This window comes from Schistocerca piceifrons, chromosome 2 (assembly GCF_021461385.2).
Source record: "Schistocerca piceifrons isolate TAMUIC-IGC-003096 chromosome 2, iqSchPice1.1, whole genome shotgun sequence".
Taxonomy (NCBI): domain Eukaryota; kingdom Metazoa; phylum Arthropoda; class Insecta; order Orthoptera; family Acrididae; genus Schistocerca; species Schistocerca piceifrons.
Window position 1 is genome coordinate 825,647,007 of NC_060139.1, and position 17,929 is coordinate 825,664,935.

The following is a 17,929-nucleotide window of genomic DNA, read 5'->3' on the forward strand; positions in this document are numbered from 1 at the left end:
TCCGACGTGCTCACACGTTGAAAACAGACATCGTCAATTTGTATATCAGTGGGCACGGGACCATCGAGATTCGACCGTCGACAAAAGGAAACGTGTCGGGTGTTCGGGTGAATCACATTTTTGCTAGAGTAGGTTGATGGTCATCTCCGCAAACGCCGACATTAAGGTGAACGGCGGTTCGAAACATGCAACGTGCCAAGGTTGCAGGCTGGTGGAAGCAGTATTGTGCTATGGAAGACATTTTCGTGCCCTCGCATGGGACCTGTGTTAGTATCGAATACATGCTGACAGCTGCGAACCACCTGCATCCCTTCATGCTTGATGTCTTCTCCGACGGCGATGTCATCTTTCAATTGTGTAACTGTCCGTGTCTCGGAACCGGAAGGGTGATACAGTGGTTTGAGGAGCATTAGAGTGATCCGACGTTGATGTCTCGGCGACCAAATTCCTTGATGTAAATCCTATGGAACCCCTCTGGGGTGCTATCGGGCACCATCACCGGGGACGCAAATCATCAGCCCATTATTTACGCGAATTACAAGAACTGTGCATAGACATCTAATGCCACGTATCTCCACAAACCTATCAGCAAACTGTCGGATCCCTGATACCCAGAATCAGTGGCGTATTTCATTTCAAAGGCGGACAAAAAAGCCATTAATCAAGTGGTCACAATGTTTTGTCTGATCAGTGTACAAGGCATCTGCGCCTCTCTCTCGGAGCAATGCTTTCTCTCCCCACTAATGCCCTTCTCGTGGAAGCAATATAAATGCCTCTATATTGACAGAATAATGCAGCGCGGACGTTATATTCTACAAATAATGGCAGATATTAACCATACACTGACAAAAAAGAGGGAAATACTCTCTCAAATCGGGAATACGAAAATGGGAGGAAACATCAGTTTCCTATCTACAACCAGTACGAACTATGGAAACATTTGCAAAATAAAATACACCAAACTGAAGTCCTTCAGTTGTCTATATGCGACAATTGTTCCAACAAAAGGAAATGACTTGGGCAGCTCTCACCTTGATCGTACCTGGAAGAAAAATTAAAAGGAATATACTCCGGTCCATACAGATGGCTCAAAAATAGCCACGGAAAGTGACACAGGATGCGCTTTCTTCTGTCGACAAACTGTGGAAAAAAAGGGAGTTTCAACTACCATGTGTTGCTTTTACATTTCTAGCCGAAACGTTTCTGTTATACAGGCAATATAATACGAAAGATTCCTCAAAATCACCAGTGCGGTAATAGTCGACACACAAAGCGCTCCAAAATCAGTCACTTACAGGAACTGGAATAAAAGAACTAGTAAATACACTTCCGACGTAGTAGATCTCTTACCATCATGCAAAGAAAATTCGTCAAATCATAGAATTTGTATGGATTAAATTTCATTACAGGATTAAATACAATGACTAAGCTGGTCGACTAGCGAGAGAAGCAATTAGCAAAGGAAGATATGCAGACATAAAACTCCCGCACTGTAGACAGATTGCTGCCGTACACAGATTATCTCCTAAAAGTAAACAACAAGCGATTCTTTTGTGTCAGGAAGAATAGAACGACAATCAAAGACCAAGAGGTAAAAGATGTGCAAGTATGCAGCAATTCAAACCAAGACAGTCGTGGGTTATCAGTTCAAGACATTCAAGGAAAATGTGTCTCAATCACGGATCTGTCCCTGCCCAGTAACATAGAATCGGCGAATTGGAACACCATTCTGTGAGTGTGGTTAAGTAACAGCTCATAATATAAATACATCCTATTTCAATGCAATAGCTGTGGGGAAGGCAGACTCAAATGTTTGAAGAAGCTCCAGACACTTTCGTCACTGCAGGCCACTTCGCACTTTCTTAGTTCTTAGAGGTACACCTGGGAGTGCACATGATCTCATAGCAAGGTATAGGAAGGCTTATACCACAAGAAGACATCAAAATCTAAAAGTAATGGAGGCCACTGAACTTAATTCACATACTTAAATTAACTCCTTGAATACCAAAGAATAGTTAAATGTCAACTGTGTAGTAGTTTAAGTAAATACATATAACATTTTGAGTTTCAAGATAAATTTACGAATGTACGCCATAAAATGTATGCAAGAATATTTTTCAACCTCTTTAAACTATGTTAGCTAAAATGTATGCATGCTAGAAGTCAAAATAAATAACTAGAAAAAGAAATAAAGAAAACTCTGATGTAGCGATGCTGTCGTTGGTAACAACCAACTGCTACCACAGAACGAAGATCTTCTGTCTTTTCACTAGTGTAGTTCACATAGATAAAAATCTCTTTGGATTTTCTGCTAGATTTCAAGGTAGAGTTTAGCAGTGTCAATGACGAACCTAAACAAAGAAAAAGAGAAGATGCAGTTCGTTCTGAGACAAGCCTCCAGGGCGCCTCTCACAACTGAAATTACGTCGCAATGTATTCAAAAGAGAAAAATCCCGAATTATTTCATTTAATGCTCAGCTCTGACAGATCCTCAAAAAGAGAACAGCTTGCACCAGAAATACGAAATCTTGGAATGGTACCACGTAAGATGGTCAGTTTATACTGTTTGAACTGATAATGTATATATTATATATGTCATACAGCTTATTGTTTCGAGGCACACATATGTATTTAGGAAAGTATGATGGTTTCTTGTCAAGCATATGTAAAGAAACGCAGAAAAACTGAGTTCTTCAGAACGTCTGGCGTATACCACCAGTCCGAAACCGATCGTTGTTTTCAGAATTACGACAGCAGTGCAACTGGTGCCGAAATTTTATTTAAAAACTATGATAGCGCTAACGAAACTGTAGTAACAGCATTCAGATCGAAAGTACGAAACATTTTTAAATGGCAAAAGGCATCAAACTAAATTCCATTACTTTATGGGGAACTATCATAGTTACATGAATTTTAATGTACCAAAACACAGCTATCCACAAAACTGAACAGGTTGTGTGCTACATTACCTTCAAAGGAAGTAAGTTCGACCCAGATACACTGTTATTCCAGAATTCTGGAATCGGCTTTAGACGGTTAGTTATAAACGGCTACTCCACAGAACCGCCTCAGAAGCACGAATGTCAACAACTAAGATGCAATGACAAAAATCGCAATAATTTTCAAAGAAAGGTTGGGTACACATTTTCTCCGATAACAGAGACAGTTCAACAACAGAAACTGCATGTGGTCACAATATCTAAGACAAATATTTTTGTGTATCGGTTTTACTTACTTTACAAGCGGCGACGGCCTTATCGACCATACGCCTGCTCTTAGAGCCTCTTCCACTTCTTCATTTCTTTCTGGCTAGTGCACTATTTGTCTTCTTGGCGCTGACGTTCATATTAGCTTGCCACCCTCCCCTTCCCTTCCATGTTATCACCCCACCTAATTCTGAGTCTCTCTCTATTGTAAGTAGTCTATTTCCCGCCGTTGCTATATGGCCTTCCCAGTTCAACCTTCTCTTCTTTAGTACTTTGACAATGTTAAGGTACCTGTATAGTTACGTTAATTCTTAATTTTTTCATCTGCCATTCCATGTAATTTTCATCATATACATATCCCAGAATTTTCCTTGGTATTTTTCTTTCGAATATTAACAATTTTTCTTCATCTATCTTTCTAAATATTGATACTTCACATCTATATAATGTCACCGGTATAACTGTCTACTTGTACAACTGGATTTTTAAGTTAGTACTAAGTGATATTTTCTTTAGGATTTTGATGAAGCTAAAACGTGTTTTTGTTTGCCGTTGCTAGATGGGCATCTATTTCTTCATTCTTTCCACTGTTGTCACAAAAAAGATACTATACGTCCTAGAAGCGGTCAACAGTCTTGAACGTGAAACCATCTACAGCCTAAGCTGAATTACTTCTGATTGTCTTACTTACGAACAGATGTTCTGTCATTACTTCATTAACGTTTAATGCTGCTATCTCAGTGATTTCGTAATAATTTGTGAACATTCCGATTAATTGTACTTTGGTGCTACCTATTAATGACACATCATCTGCATAGGCTAGATGAGCTGTTCCTGGCTCGCTTCTGGCGTGAAATAAGTGTAGATTTACATTCTCTTTAAAATTTTGTTTTTGTGGGAATCCACAGCCTCAACGGGTTGTGAGAATGTAAACATGGTCCAGGTAGGCCTACTCTTATAGTCTTCTAGTCTTCTCTTCTATGTTCCGTAATGGAAATAAATAAGAATCGGTTACCTGTATCTCGTAATTCTTCTCCTTCGGACAAGCTACTCCGTGTCGAAGTGCCGCTTTACATCACGCTTCTGCCGGCAGTTTAGAATATACCATAAAGCTAAAAGAAAAAAGCTTTTATCTTCTGCAACCTACTAAATAATGAAAACTTTTTTCAGTTAACTGTCCAAATCCGTTCTCTTCTCCTTCCAGAGGTGTGTCTTACTTCACAAGACAAAATCTCATCTCCTGCTATACGATTCATTAAGAATAACAGAATAACATCATTTCCACTGTTTTATAACAACTTCTCACGAATTAATCGTGGCTCGCGTTCCGTGGCCATAGGTAACCTTCGGGGTGCATGTTCCGAGAGTTACCGGTCTCTTTTCCGTCGTTGCTATATGGGCTCCCCAGTTCAACCTTCTCCTCTTTAGCACTTTGACAAAGTTAGGATACCTGTATAGTTACCTAAATTCTTAATTTTTTCTCATCTGCCATTCCATGTAATTTTCATCATATACAGATCCAAGAGTTTTCCTTCAGCAAGTGGTACGGCACTATTGGTCAATTTGCCCAATCGATACGCTTCGTCCATCAGACACGCGACATCTGCACGTAACACCGTACCATTTCACACACAGTGGACTGTTCTTGCCTTAATTCCTTAATTTCACGATCGCCTGTTCTCATATAGAAGGACTTAGTGTGACCTATAAGACCCTTTAAATGACGTGTCGCACGTTAAAGTCTAGCAATCAGTACTTGATTTGTAATAGTAATAATAATAATAATAATAATAATAGAGGTTCGGATATTGCGACCTCCTGACGGTGGGCACCGAGAGAGTGTTTCCTTAGTTTAAACTTCTTAAAACCTTACTTTATCGCTTTTCTGGTCAGTTTAAAATTACGAAGACAACATTTTCACTGGTAAAAATTAAAGTTCTTTCTAACTACATCTCATAATCCGCGGTTCTGATTTTTTTCGTCAGAGGTGCCGGAACGGTGCGTACCGTCACAAACGAAGCACTCAAGTAATTATTCACCTCCGACAGTGGGATCCTTTGTGGATTAGTTACACTAAGTTCTCTATTGATCTTAGCTAAGACGAGGTTGAAGAAAACAGGTGCAATTGCATCCCCTTATATCAGTGCACTGTACACCTTACAATTTTCAGTTTGTCTTACAGATGTGTTACAACAAAAAGTTACTACGTGAAATTTCTTCTATAAATATTTTGACTTATCTGCTTAACTTTGAGGGTATTTAATGTGGAAACAGCACTAAACAAAAGAAGTGAGACAGAAAGGGGTGGGAGAACAAGAAAATGAGGCAGACGAGAAAGAGGCTTCATGCAGTGTGGTAGTTGTAGCACGTTTTGTCAGAAGAGTGAGTGTTGCAAGTGTAGAGAGAGGAGGTGAGGCAGATGTTAAACAGAAGGGACGGCGCAGAGCTGCAGCCCCTGCGGGATGGCTTACGGGACGGTGAGCTGTGGCCTCAGTGGACTGAGTGAGATATGAGCACCGCCTCCCCGTGGGACAGCAGCAAGGGTGACTGACCCCTATCAGCGGCGAGCACTCCACCACGTGCCGACTCGCGGCGAGAACAGTTGCTCAAGGCTGTTACCAGAACGCGCATCCTACCACGCATCTACAAACCATTCATCCTAGAATGCTCTCTGTGAACTTGTGCTGACAGAAACCAAATAGCAGCAATTGTCCGAAAAGAACGATAAGAATATAAAGTAATGCTCCATCTTAAGATCCCAGAACTTGTCTTAAGCACACTAACATCACCATTATACGACCACTCAGGAAAGAAAGAAGCGATTAAGTACACACTTGCAGAGCGCTTAGACCTAGGCCCAGGCAGAAATCTTATGTGTGTGTGGAACGGACTGTGTAATTTCACCACAGTGTTGACTCGAAATCGGTGCTTTGGAATGGTAGTAAATCTGCCTACGTCGACAGTTATACGTCCTCTAATGAGGGGTGCTCTAGTGCCATGTAAACCATTGCGTAGGCCTTCGTTGTCAGGCAACAGATTATTCGTCGTGCCTCATAGGATACTTCTTACGTGTTGACATGCTGTGAATACAGTCGGGACAGTCAGCTGAGCTATAGAAATTAGTATGAAACAGCCAAAACGTTGTGACAAGTACCGTCTGCTACAGTGAATGCTGCGTGGTGCCGTAACGGACACGTAGGGAGGTAAGGATATTAAATATACAAGTGGAGCAGAGACGAAGGAGGAAACATTTTAGCTACGATACGGACAACAAACGGGGATATACACTGATTTACGCGACATTGACAAGGAGCAGGGTGACAATTCGTCTGGGTACCAGCATCTCGGGAACGGCGTAGCGTGCTGCAATCGACATCATCGAGGTTGGACGGGGAATAGAGTTGACGCCCGTGCCTCTGTTAGATCTTCTAGATCGCCACGTCTTATTATTTTATTATTATAATATTTTCGTGCTGTCACAAGAATAGCGGCGAAAAACTGGTACCTTTGCAACCAGGAAGACATACTGGACGCGCCGCACTCTCGGCTGTCGAGGGGACGCCATTCCTCACGAATAACCCGATGACGTATACAAGAAAGATACCCCACGACACGGGCTCCTTTAGGGCACACACATCAGAGCTCATTGACTTTGCTGTGTTTTTAAAGTGAAGCGTGAGGTTTGATTGTGTTCCGATCTTCAAACTTATTTTGCATCCGAAAGGTATATTTGCAGTCGAGCGTTTCTGATCAGAACTGTATCTGCTAAAATCACTTTTACAACCATAGCTGCATTGTAATGGTAACTGTGAAACACGCAGTAGTTTAATGCGGACTTGAGAAGAAATTATAACACTAAAATAACGTACGTTGAACTATTACAATGAAACCATTATGATAAAACTTTACAGACAATGAAGTTACTAGGACCAGTTGAACAGATCTTCTTTGTTTAGCACTTTTGAAAGGGATGGCCGCATGGAAAGAATAATAAGCAAACAGAAGAGTGAATACGAAGTGGTGAAGCCTTTAAAATTATATAGTCTTTATAAAACTAAACGATATGCCTGAAAATGAAAACTTACAATGTGAGGTATTACCGGTGAGACAAGAGCTTTTAAAGCGAAAACTATTCGAAGACTGAGCGTTTCTCAGGGATCTCTTGTTGATGTGGATGGGAACTTGTAGGAGAGAAAGGAAAACAAATGGATGGTTAAGGGAACTAACTGGAGTGGAAAAAGTAATTAAGACGAAAATGAAAGTGAGGTGGGTAGGACAATTATAAGGCAGGTAGGCCAAGTAAGATTTTTCTTGAAATTGTAAGGAAAGAGCGAGACGACTATCAAACGCAAGATGATACTACGATGCCTACAGGGGCAATAGGTATACATATAAATGCAGAGGCAGATTCCTCACTTTTACAGACGCAGACATTAACTAATCACAGCAACCTAACCTTGGACCGCGACCAGTCGCAGACCCATGTATGCTGCCGGGTAAAAGAAGTGAAGCAACCTGAAGTAGGGGAGGGAGGAGGGAGGAAACGCAATGAAGCCACGGATTGAGAGGGTATTTGATTTAATTTCAGTGATTACAAAATTGATTCAAAATGAGGCCACTAATCAACATGACGTTGCTCCTCTTATCGCCTAATTACCTATGCTGAGTCAGTTAGGATGGGTGTCGTTAAACCATTGTATGCTCTCCCGAGGCTAGCTAGTCCACAACTCCTACAACTGGTGACCTCCAGGATACTTGCACGGCGACGGAGTTGACGACCCGTCTGATATCACACTTTCAAACAATGTCAGGTCAGGATAATACTGTCTCACACGAGGACGTGTCATCTCCGAGCCTTTCACAATGATCACCCAACATCTGCCGCTGTTCACGGCCCTCATATATAATATCATGACTGGTAACAACACTAAGCACAAAAAAATTCTAATGCCCTCTAATGACCGTTTTAACTGTAGCAGAGAATTGCAGCTCTAATCATTTACCGATCCACTGAAGATGTGTAAGTGCACGAAGTCACAATGACATCCGAGGATGTCTTCTGCATGCTTCACTTTTTTGTCAAGCGTTATGTTCCTTCGTATTTCTCCCACTGATTTTCTCCGTATACAATGGTGTCATGTAAAATAACTATGAAGGGATAAAACCGACGTTTCAGTCGTGGTTGCTGTGACTCTCTTCCTGATCTACAAGCTCCACTGTATTTAACCATGAGTCCACTATTGAGGATGGAATTACGAGATAATCTTAAACGACATTGTTGCTTTCTTGTGCCGTATGTAGATTCTTCACACTCCACTTTATCATAGTGACTTAACACCAATCTCGGTTGAGGATACATGACCGATGCTCGATGATAAAATACACCAGTGGACCCAGAAGAAGGTAATTGTAACTAGAATGATCAGGAATGAATCAGGATGAGTGATGATGGCTGTTTGCAAAATGGCTCTGAGCACTATGGCACTTAACATCTTAGGTCATCAGTCCCCTAGAACTTAGAACTATTTAAACCGAACTAACCTAAGGACATCACACACATCCATGCCCGAGGCAGGATTCGAACCTGCGACCGTAACAGTACCGCAGGTCCGGAATGCAGCGCCTAGAACCGCACGGCCACCACGGCCGGCGGCTCTTTGAAACTGTAGTCAATACGTTGATCATTGTATCACATCAGAAACATTCATATGCCCAGAAGTAATTCATTGAAATCTACTACGTCCGCAAAAGCCCATGTTTTTATTGCAATCTTAAAAACAAAAAAAAGCCGTACCACGAAGGAATTAACCGACTGGAAAGGAAATCTGTATATCTGATGAACATGAGCAGAAAAACAAATGTTTACTATTTCAGAAAAATGGGGAGATTTATTCAAGAGAATGAGCTTCACAAACACGTTGGTGCACATTTGGCCCATCTTCAAACAGTTACTCTGTTTAGCATTGACTGATAGAGTGGTTGGCTGTCCTCCTGAGGCATATTTTGCCAAATTCTGTGCAACTCGAGTGTTAGATTACCAAAATCCCGAACTGCTGGGAGGGTCTGGTCATAGTGCTACGGACGCTCTCAATTGGCGAGATATTCGGAGACCTTTCTGGCCAATGTAGGCTTTCGCAAGCACGAAGAAAAGCAATAGAAAGTCTGGCCGTGTGCGGATGGGCATTATCTTGCTGAAATGTAAGCCAAGGATATCTTACAATGAAGAGCAAGAAAATGGGACGCAGAATATCTTCGACGTACTGCTGTGCTCTGAGGATGCTACAGATAACAACCAAATGGGTCGTGTTATGAAAAGAAATGACACCCAAGATCACCACTTCGGGCTGTCGGGCCGTATCGCGAGCGACTTGTCTTCAGACACGTCTTTGCTTGCCATCGGAGCTCAGTTCGAAGCGGGACTCATCACTGAAGAAGCATCTACTCCAGTCAATGAGATTCCAGGCCGAAGTAGCTCCGGAGAGCTGCGAGACACTAATCAGACTGTCACCCGCCATACACCCCAGCAACCAGATGTGATGATCTGGGGTGCAGCACCTCTTTGGTTGTCATCCACAGCAGCCTAAGGGGAAAGCGGTACGTCTATGATATTCTACGCCCCGTTTTGTTGCCCTTCATGTTGAGCCATCCGCTGCTTACATTTCAGCAAGAAAATGCCCTACCGCACTCGAAGAGTTTCTGCTGCTTGCCATTGTGCTTGCCAAAACCTACTTTGGTCAACAAGGTCGCCGGATCTTCACCAACTGTAAGCGATTGAAGCATTAGGGTTCTGACGTGGACCAAAGCGTTATTCACTTGTTCAATTTGTGGAGCTCTTTATCTTGAATAAATCAACTAATTTTTTTGAAGTCGTAATCATTTGTTTGTCTGTGCATGTGCATCACATCTACCGATTTCCGTTCCATCCTGATAATTCTTTCTTTTCTTTTTCTCAGAGTGTGCACCAAGCATATTGATCTGAAATCTTTAGGTAACTTGTTAAACAACATCCCTTGTGAACCCAACTTTCTGGAAATAACACATTAATTACGTGATTACTGAATGTTAGTATTTGGAAAGTGAAAGAGTCCTCACAATGGCTTGTGAATGTGTACCTTGGCAGCGTTGGAGGAGTAGGGTTCGTCGAAAAGTGACCACATCTTGGGCTTGAGGTGCTGCCACCAGGACATGGTGCCGTTGAAGTAGTCCTCCTCGAAGCCGAACTTGCGGGCGATCTCCTCGTCGCTGGGCTTCTCTGTATCCAGGTCCAGCCTGTCCAGCACGGCCAGCGTCTCCTGCGTGTCCCGGTGCTGCCAACACAACAAAACAAACTCATAACGACTACTCTCGAAGCTCTGGGGACTTGGGTAAGCCGCATACTGAATAAGCTGTGGCAGCATCGCCGTAAACCCATATAAAATAAATAGCTGAGAAGAACGCTTGCTAAGGATGAAACAGGGAGTAGGTCAACAATCCATCCTCCCACTCCAGACGGACCGCCGCCAGTTGCTTAAGTTCTATGGTACTGGTCACACGAAAAATATTTAATTAGAAGTAGACTTCACTTGCATCCTTCCACTTTCGTGTTTTTGTTACTGTGTCTTTCAGTAATTAAATGCACAGTAGCAGCATTAATAAACTACATACAAAAGATATTTTAAGGCCACAAAAATTAATGTTATTCCGGAAGTGTCAGTGTTTTATACAGGATGAAACAGCTAAGACAGGCCATAGTAAATACATCCAGAAAGAATAAATCTATTGAGCTGCGTTTTTCGCCAAGTTATAGCGGACAATACGGTAAATTTCCTGACGGTCGCATGTAACTTTTATCGTTTATAATCATCGGAAGTGCGACACCGACTTTCTTGTCTTCTAACGCAACTATGTTGTTCTTCCTGTGGCATTTGAAGGAAGCTTCTAAGATAACTTTAGCAACGTAACATGTATTGGAGTTGATCAAACAGTATCGAGACAACAGCCCCAGAGAACTCTGCCCCAACGTCAGGAGAAGAGATTCCACAAACGAATGTCCAGTTACACCACATGTAAGCAAACGCGTAACCCAGATATGGTTCTTGTGTTTACCTATGAACCGGAAGTCCATCGCTCTACGTTCTGCTGCTGTAACAATCATATAATTCTCTCTTAGAGCTATTTAAGACATTCACATTGTATAAGACATTCGAAAACGTAAATATCGTTTATGTCGAATGTCGCAGACTATTAGAGCACTAGAGCTTTTCGTAGGTGATTGTCTACTCCTGTTAAATTATTTAGGAAAAGGATATTTGTGCCAACAGCTGGACAATTTTATGTTTATTCTCTACCGGTTTTGGGTGTTACAATCACCTTCAAGGAGAAAAATACTGTACGGACTTAAATGTTATTATTATGTGTAGGGTTGTCACCAAAGTGCACTACCATAATTGTACCAAGACACAACGTGTTAATATGGACTGTGTTAAGACGGACTATTACGACCATAAAAATCTTATATATTACATATGGCCCATATAGGACGTAAATGTATCGTTGATCCATTGATGTATAATGCTTTTCTCCTTGGAGGCTAAAGTATCCCACGGGAAATAGAAGAAAACCAGTTGGAAGACATGAAATAAAAATTTTAACAGCAGTAACACACAATGAAAATGTCACTAAGAGGAATCTCGGACGTACGAGAGGCATCAACCAAAATAGTATTCTGCGAACACTACATTTCATCGTACTTCATCCTCTTAACATTTTACTGCAATTACATCTTCACGACAATGACTTCCAAAATCGGTTACGGTTTTTCGAATGTTATCTACGCAAAGTGCAGAGTGATGTGGATATATACGCAAAAGTTTGTTTAAGGAAGAAGCGACGTTTAAAACGATGAGCAAGACAGTCTCCACAATATGTCTTGATCATCAGTTGAAAATCCACACTGACTCAAATAAATGGTTAAAATGGTTGTTCTTGTTCTGTCAACATTAGGTGCCTAATTTTAGAGCCATTACTCCTTGTTTCATTGATGGGAATTTAAATACTCTCAAGTATCTCGACTTTCTAAGATATACTGCTGCCGTAGTTGTTGGAAGACACCCGCTTGACATAAGGCAATCTTTGTGGTACCAACATACGGATGTCCTCCCATTCCCGCATGTAATGACACAATCTCTTAAGAGAACGTTTGGTGAGCATTTGAACAGTCGTTCAGGAAACGCGAAATGGTCTGCACACTCACTGGACTTAACACTTCTCTATTCATACTTGTGGCGGAAATTAAAACAAGAGGCCTATTGGGAAATACAAACGACTCCGGAAGACAAGAAGCAATGCCTTACAACACGAGCCTGTGCTGCCTTTAGCTGCATATGGAATGTAGCGTGCAGTAGTATTTCTCCAGACTCACTTTATAGCGTATAACAATGCTCAGGGTCAGCGTTTTTAGCACTTAGTTGACAGCCGTGATAACAGACACACGAGCCATACCCCAGTTACGTGCTTGCTTCATTTGACATAAGAGGGCAGACGTTTGTAGAACCTCTCGTCTCCTGACAGCAGGACAGTGGTTTGCGTTGATGTTATCTTGATACTATTTGATCCTGTTCTATAAAAGTCAGCCGGCCGCGGTGGTCTCGCGGTTCTAGGCGCGCAGTCCGGAACCGTGCGACTGCTACGGTCGCAGATTCGAATCCTGCCTCGGGCATGGATGTGAGTGATATCCTTAGGTTAGTTAGGTTTAAGTAGTTCTAAGTTCTAGGGGACTGATGACTACAGCAGTTGAGTCCCATAGTGCTCAGAGCCATTTGAACCATTTTTATAAACGTCATATCGTTGAAGTTCTCTTGGAAAAGTCTTTTAAATGTCACAGAAAAAAGTGGATAGGTCCATCAGAAAAAAGAAAACAAAGTCGGTGTCTTACTTTGGCGATTATAAACGACAAAAATTACTTACGGACGTTAGGAAATTTGCCATATTGTGTTCCTTAACTTGGCGAAAACTGCACCTCGGTATATTTCATCGTTTTGGATGTATTTGGCCTGTTTACGCTGCCTCAACCTGTATGTTTACGTCTCTCGGATTTTGTAAGTCATTCAAAATGTTTAGATAACTGCATTCATCAAAATGTGTTTAGAACAGGTGTACTACTCTTCTCTAGAGCACGTCACAATGCACACCCGACTCACAGACGTATACCTGCCACGCGCAATCTTTTCTGGTATGGGCTGTATACCGTATAACGGAGATGAGATACTTCAAACGCAGACTGGTGTAGTCTCTTTCCTAACAACGAGGTGTCACTTTGATTGGCATTGTGAATGCGGTGCTCGCACGCGCGATATTCGGTTGCCAGCTAGCTGAAACCCGGAAATATAATGTCTAACATCTATTAGATTTGTACGAGGGTAAGTCAATTATTATTCGCAATTTAGTTATATAGTTGTAGTACTGTCGTTTTACGTTGATGACGCATGCTCTGTTTATTTGTTGTTGTTGTTGTTGTTGCTGTTGTGGTCTTCAGTCCTGAGACTGGTTTGATGCAGCTCTCCACGCCACCCTACCCCGTGCAAGCTTCTTCATCTCCCAGTACTTACTGCAACCCACATCCTTCTGAATCTGCTTAGTGTATTCATCTCTTGGTCTCCCTCTACGATTTTTACCCTCCACGCTGCCCTCCAATGCTAAATTTGTGATCCCTTGATGCCTCAGAACATGTCCTACTAACCAGTCCCTTCTTTTTGTCAAGTTGTGCCATATACTCCTCTTCTCCCCAATTCTATTCAACACTTTATCATTAGTTATGTGATCTACCCATCTAATCTTCAGTATTCTTCTGTAGCACCACATTTCGAAAGCTTCTATTCTCTTCTTGTCCAAACTATTTATCGTCCACGTTTCACTTCCATACATGGCTACACTCCATACAAATACTTTCAGAAATGACTTTCTGACACTCAAATCTATACTCGATGTTAACAAATTTCTCTTCTTCAGAAACGATTTCTTTGCCATTGCCAGTCTACATTTTATATCCTCTCTACTTCGACCATAATAAGTTATTTTGCTCCCCAAATAGCAAAACTCCTTTACTACTTAAAGTATCTCATTTCCTAATCTAATTCCCTCAGCATCACCCGACTTAATTCGACTACATTCCATTACCCTCGTTTTGCTTTTGTTGATGTTCATCTTATACCCTCCTTTCGAGACACTGTCCATTCCGTCCAACTGCTCTTCCAAGTCCTTTGCTGTCTCTGATAGAATTACAATGTCATCGGCGAACCTCAGAGTTTTTATTTCTTCTCCATGGATTTTAATAACTACTCCGAATTTTTCTTTTGTTTCCTTTACTGCTTGCTCAATATACAGATTGAATAACATCGGGGACAGGCTACAACCCTGACTCACTCCCTTCCTAACCACTGCTTCCCTTTCATGCCCCTCGACTCTTATAACTGCCATCTGGTTTCTGTACAAATTGTAAATAGCCTTTCGCTCCCTGTATTTTACCCCTGCCACCTTTAGAATTTGAAAGAGTATATTCCAGTCAACATTGTCAAAAGCTTTCTCTAAGCCTACAAATGCTAGAAACGTAGGTTTGCCTTTCCTTAATCTTTCTCCTAAGATGATTCGTAAGGTCAGTATTGCCTCACGTGTTCCAATATTTCTACGGAATCCAAACTGATCTTCCCCAAGGTTGGCTTCTACCAGTTTTTCCATTCGTCTGTAAAGAATTCGCGATAGTATTTTGCAGCTGTGACTTATTAAACTGATAGTTCTGTAATTTTCACATGTGTCAACACCTGCTTTCTTTGGGATTGGAATTATTATACTCTTCTTGAAGTCTGAGGGTATTTCGCCTGTCTCATACATCTTGCTCACCAGATGGTAGACTTTGGTCAGGACTGGCTCTCCCAAGGCCGTCAGTAGTTCTAATGGAATGTTGCCTACTCCCGGGGCCTTGTTTCGACTCAGGTCTTTCAGTGCTCTGTCAAACTCTTCACGCAGTATCGTATCTCCCATATCATCTTCATCTACATCGTCTTCCATTTCCACAATATTGTCCTCAAGTACATCGCCCTTGTATAGACCCTCTATATACTCATTCCACCTTTCTGCTTTCCCTTCTTTGCTTAGAACTGGGTTTCCATCTGAGCTCTTGATATTCATACAAGTGGTTCTCTTTTCTCCAAAGGTCTCTTTAATTTTCCTGTAGGCAGTATCTATCTTACCCCTAGTGAGAGTAGCCTCTACATCCTTACATTTGTCCTCTAGCCATCCCTGCTTAGTCATTTTGCACTTCCTGTCGATCTCATGAGACGTCTGTATTCCTCTTTGCCTGCTTCATTTACTGCATTTTTATATTTTCTCCTTTCATCAATTAAGTTCAATATTTCTTCTGTTACCCAAGGAGTTTTATTAGCCCTCGTATTTTTACCTACTTGATCCTCTGCTGCCTTCACTACTTTACCCCTCAGAGCTACCCATTCTTCTTCTACTGTACTTCTTTCCCCCATTCCTGTCAATTTTTCCCTTATGCTCTCCCTGAAACTCTGTACAACATCTGGATCTTTCAGTTTATCCAGGTCCCATCTCCTTAAATTCCCACCTTCTTGCAGTTTCTTCAGTTCTAATCTACAGTTAATAACCAATAGATTGTGGTCAGAGTCCACATCTGTCCCTGGAAATGTCTTACAATTTAAAAACTGGTTCCTAAATCTCTGTCTTACCATTATATAATCTATCTGACACCTTCTAGTATCTCCAGGATTCTTCCATGTATAAAACCTTCTTTCATGATTCTTGAACCAAGTGTTAGCTATGATTAAGTTATGCTTCGTGCAAAACTCTACCTGGCGGCTTCCTTTTTCATTTCTTATTCCCAATCCATATTCACCTACTATGTTTCCTTCTCTCCCTTTTCCTACTCTCGAATTCCAGTCACCCATGACTATTAATTTTTCGTCTCTTTTCAACATCTGAATAATTTCTTGTATCTCATCATACATTTCTTCAATTTCTTCATCATCTGCAGAGCTAGTTGGCATATAAACTTGTACTACTGCAGTAGGCGTGGGCTTCGTGTCTATCTTGGCCACAATAATGCGTTCACTATGCTGTTTGTAGTAGCTTTCCCGCACTCCTATTTTTTTATTCATTATTAAACCTACTCCTGCATTGCCCCTATTTGATTTTGTGTTTATAACCCTGTATTAACCTGACCAAAAGTCTTGTTCCTCCTGCCACCGAACTTCACTAATTCCCACTATATCTAACTTTAACCTATCCATTTCCCTTTTTAAATTTTCTAATCTACCTACCCGGTTAACGGATTTGACATTCCCCGCTCCGATCCGTAGAACGCTTGTTTTCTTTCTCCTGATAACGACGTCCTCCTGAGTAGTCCCCGCCCGGAGATCCGAATGAGGGACTATTTTACCTCCGGAATATTTTACCCAAGAGGACGCCATCATCAAAAAAATGGTTCAAATGGCTCTGAGCACTATGGGACTCAACTGCTGAGGTCATTAGTCCCCTAGAACTTAGAACTAGTTAAACATAACTAACCTAAGGACATCACAAACATCCATGCCCGAGGCAGGATTCGAACCTGCGACCGGAGCGGTCTTGCGGTTCCAGACTGCAGCGCCTTTAACCGCACGGCCACTTCGGCCGGCGGACGCCATCATCATTTATCCATACAGTAAAGCTGCATGCCCTCGGGAAAAATTACGGCCGTAGTTTCCCCTTGCTTTCAGCCGTTCGCAGTATCAGCACAGCAGGGCCGTTTTGGTTAATGTTGCAAGGCCAGGTCAGTCAATCATCCAGACGGTTGCCCCTGCAACTACTGAAAAGGCTGCTGCCCCTCTTCAGGAACCATACGTTTGTCTGGCCTCCCAACAGATACCCCTCCATTGTGGTTACACCTACGGTACGGCCATCTGTATCGCTGAGGCACGCAAGCCACCCCACCAACGGCAAGGTCCATGGTTCATGGGGAAGATTTGATGTTACATCTTTGAAATTTGTTGTTACATCTTTGCAAATTTCAAGCTGCTAGGTTAGCTTCGTTATCGCTGCCGTGCTGTTAATCATGGCTGCTCCGCTGTCTGTTTGCACCAAAATAGAGCAACGTTCAGTGATACGTTTTTTGTGGTCGGAAGGCGTATCAGGGGCCTGAATTCATCTACGACTTTTGGTTTTTGTTTTGCCACAATGGAGGGTCTACGAATGGACTGAAAAATTCCGAAATGGTCTCGCGAGTGTTACGCACGATGAAACAGCCGGACGACCGTTTACCGCCACAAATGAAGAAACCATTGAGCGTTCACGTGTAATGATTCTCTTACACAGACGATTAACTATTGACGAAGCGACACAACGTCTGCAAATTAGTCACGGTTCTGCCTACGGAATCATCCACAACAGACTTAGGTTTCATAAAGTTTGTGCAAGATGGGTCCCAAAACAACTCATACAGTTGCATAAGAAAACGTACTTTGACATCTGCAAAAAACATTTGGATCGCCATGGTAACAGAGGGGACAACTTCCTAGACAGGATCATTACTGGTGACGCAACATGGATCCATCATTACGAGCCGGAGAGTAAACAGCAGAGTATGGAATGGAAACATCCAAATTCGCCGTGCAAGGAAAAGTTCAAGACCCAACCGTCCGCAGGAAAACTGATTCTTGGGACGCACAAGGTCCAGTACTGGAACATTATGG

At 42.0% G+C, this 17,929-nt stretch overlaps 1 protein-coding gene across 1 annotated transcript in view; it reads right to left on the reverse strand.

Moving 5' to 3' along the window:
- The window catches only part of LOC124776875 (potassium voltage-gated channel protein Shaw-like), a 382,737-nt gene that overhangs the window by 40,810 nt on the left and 323,998 nt on the right, over positions 1 to 17,929 (reverse strand). The window contains exon 3 of the mRNA XM_047252057.1: positions 10,319 to 10,513. Coding sequence (XP_047108013.1) covers positions 10,319 to 10,513 — 195 coding nt within the window. The remainder of the gene's footprint in view (positions 1 to 10,318; positions 10,514 to 17,929) is intronic.